Source organism: Penaeus vannamei, chromosome 5 (genome assembly GCF_042767895.1).
Source record: "Penaeus vannamei isolate JL-2024 chromosome 5, ASM4276789v1, whole genome shotgun sequence".
NCBI lineage: Eukaryota > Metazoa > Arthropoda > Malacostraca > Decapoda > Penaeidae > Penaeus > Penaeus vannamei.
The window spans coordinates 32749079-32751251 of record NC_091553.1 but is presented as its reverse complement, the minus strand read 5'-3'; the positions used below and the strand labels follow the sequence as shown (position 1 = coordinate 32751251).

The 2173-nt window shown below is 36.4% G+C and overlaps 1 protein-coding gene across 1 annotated transcript in view; it reads right to left on the bottom strand.

Moving 5' to 3' along the window:
• Positions 1-427: 427 nt before the first annotated feature.
• The window catches only part of LOC113817258 (chitinase-3-like protein 1), an 8205-nt gene continuing 6459 nt past the window's right edge, over positions 428-2173 (bottom strand). Inside the window, exons 10-11 of the mRNA XM_027369287.2 lie at positions 1368-1538; positions 428-841 (exon numbers count right to left, since the gene is read on the bottom strand). Coding sequence (XP_027225088.2) covers positions 716-841; positions 1368-1538 — 297 coding nt within the window. The 3' untranslated portion in view covers positions 428-715. The remainder of the gene's footprint in view (positions 842-1367; positions 1539-2173) is intronic.

Below are 2173 nucleotides of genomic sequence, written 5' to 3'. Positions count from 1 at the left end.
AAAAAAAATAGATAAATGAAAAATAAAATAAATAAAAGATAAAAAAATTAAATTGGTAAAAAACCTTTCTTCCCAATTCAAAGGCTCTACTGGGGTTTCGTAAGCATAGTCACAGTGGGAATGCGACAGGTGTAGCTTTTTATCATCTATTTTTCGAATATTTAGCTCTATGAACTCGGATTACAGGTACATGTGTGTTCGATGTCAGGTTAACAAGCTATGTAACTGTCTGCAGATTTCAGGGAGCTCTCCTTCCTTAATTCGCGATGTACATTCATCTTATCTTGGCAATGGAAATGTTCATATGTATTAAACTAAAACTGTTTTGCAAAGAGACCTATATCGTCATCGTTTCCTAGAATATATCAATTTTATTTAGAGGTATACAGTGTCTAGCATCACATTTCCTTTAGACAAAAATACATAGTGTGTATTATCATTTTATTGAATTCAGGTATAAAACTGCCACAGAAATGCACAGAACATCTATTAATAGCACATGATAGGAATGGAAAAACAAACAGAAAATGGAAACGGATGAAGAAAGCCAAAGCATAACTTTGAAGAAAGTATTTTATTCCGTTCTTAAAAAAGAAAAAGTGAAATAAAATACACAACTGAGAGACTGCGAGGAAACGCACCGTTCCCAACCTTCTGATATCACAGAAGATCTTAAAAAAAAGGAAAAATAGAATTTCAAAAACAAACAAACAGCTTAGGGAATATTACACCCAGAAGTATCCACATTAACTGGTTTATCACACTGGAGGATGAACTGGTTCCAGAAGAGGTTGTTCGGACACACCTCAACGTGCGGTTCTCCGTTGTAGCACCGATAATACTGCAGATAAAAAGGAGTAGAATCATTGCTTCATGATGTTAATGGCATTTTTTATTATCAATATATCACTATCATTATTATCAGCATTACTATTGCCACTGTCGTTATTATAATACTGGTTGCTGAAGTGAAAGCAATTCAAGTATAGTGATGACGATGCTTATTACCTATAGCAATCTGGTGTTACAGATAAAAAGTCATCGTTTGAAGACAACTATGAATATTGCTATTATCCCCCCACCAAGGAGAAGAAGAAGGCCAGAGAGAGAGAGAGAGAGAGAGAGAGAGAGAGAGAGAGAGAGAGAGAGAGAGAGAGAGAGAGAGAGAGAGAGAGAGAGAGAGAGAGAGAGAGAGGAGATAGATAGATAGATAGATAGATAGATATAGAGAGAGAGAGGGCGGGACGGAGAGAGAGTTAGATAGATAGATAGAGAGGGAGAGAATGAGAGAGAGAGGGAAAGGGAAAGAGAAATTGAGAAATAGAGAGAGAGAGAAAAAAAAAACCCACCAAAGTCAAACAAAATACCTTATCGCAATCCTCGTGTGGGTAGTAGACGTTATCAACCTCGCAGACCCACAGGCTGCAAGAGGACGTGTCGACCGCCTCTTCCCAGTTGCAAGCGCTCAGACTGGGGTCGAAGAGGGTTCCTGGGGCGCACATCTCCAGGACTCCGTAACCATTGATACACACCCAGAACTGTTAGCCAAAGAATACAGTCAAAAACACACTCACAAAAAGAATAGTCAAACACACACACACACACACACACAATACTGTCAAAAAATACACACAAAAAAGAATGGTCTAAAACACACACACACTCAATTAAGTAAAAAAAAAAAGAACACGCACACACAATACAGTCAAAAACACACAAAAAATACAGTTAGACGATAACACACAATACAGTAAAAAACACACAAAAAAGAAAAGTCAAAAATACACACACAATACAGTCAAAAACACACAAAAAAGAATAGTAAAAAAAAAACACACACAATACAGTCAAAAACACATACAAAAAATACAAACACACACGCACACAAAACAGTCAAAAACACACATAAAAAAGAATAGTAAAAAAAAAAAAAAAAAAAAAAACACCCACCCACACAAGTCAAAAACACACACGCACAAAAGAATAGTCAAACACACACACATACACACAATGCAGTCAAAAACACACACAATACAGTCAAAAGAAGAAGAAGAAAGAAAAACAACAACCGCTGGTGCACACCCAGTGTTGTCAGCCACGTACATAATAATAATAATAAAAAAACATATCAAGGCGCTCATCACCTATTTGTGAACATACAAACATACTCTGT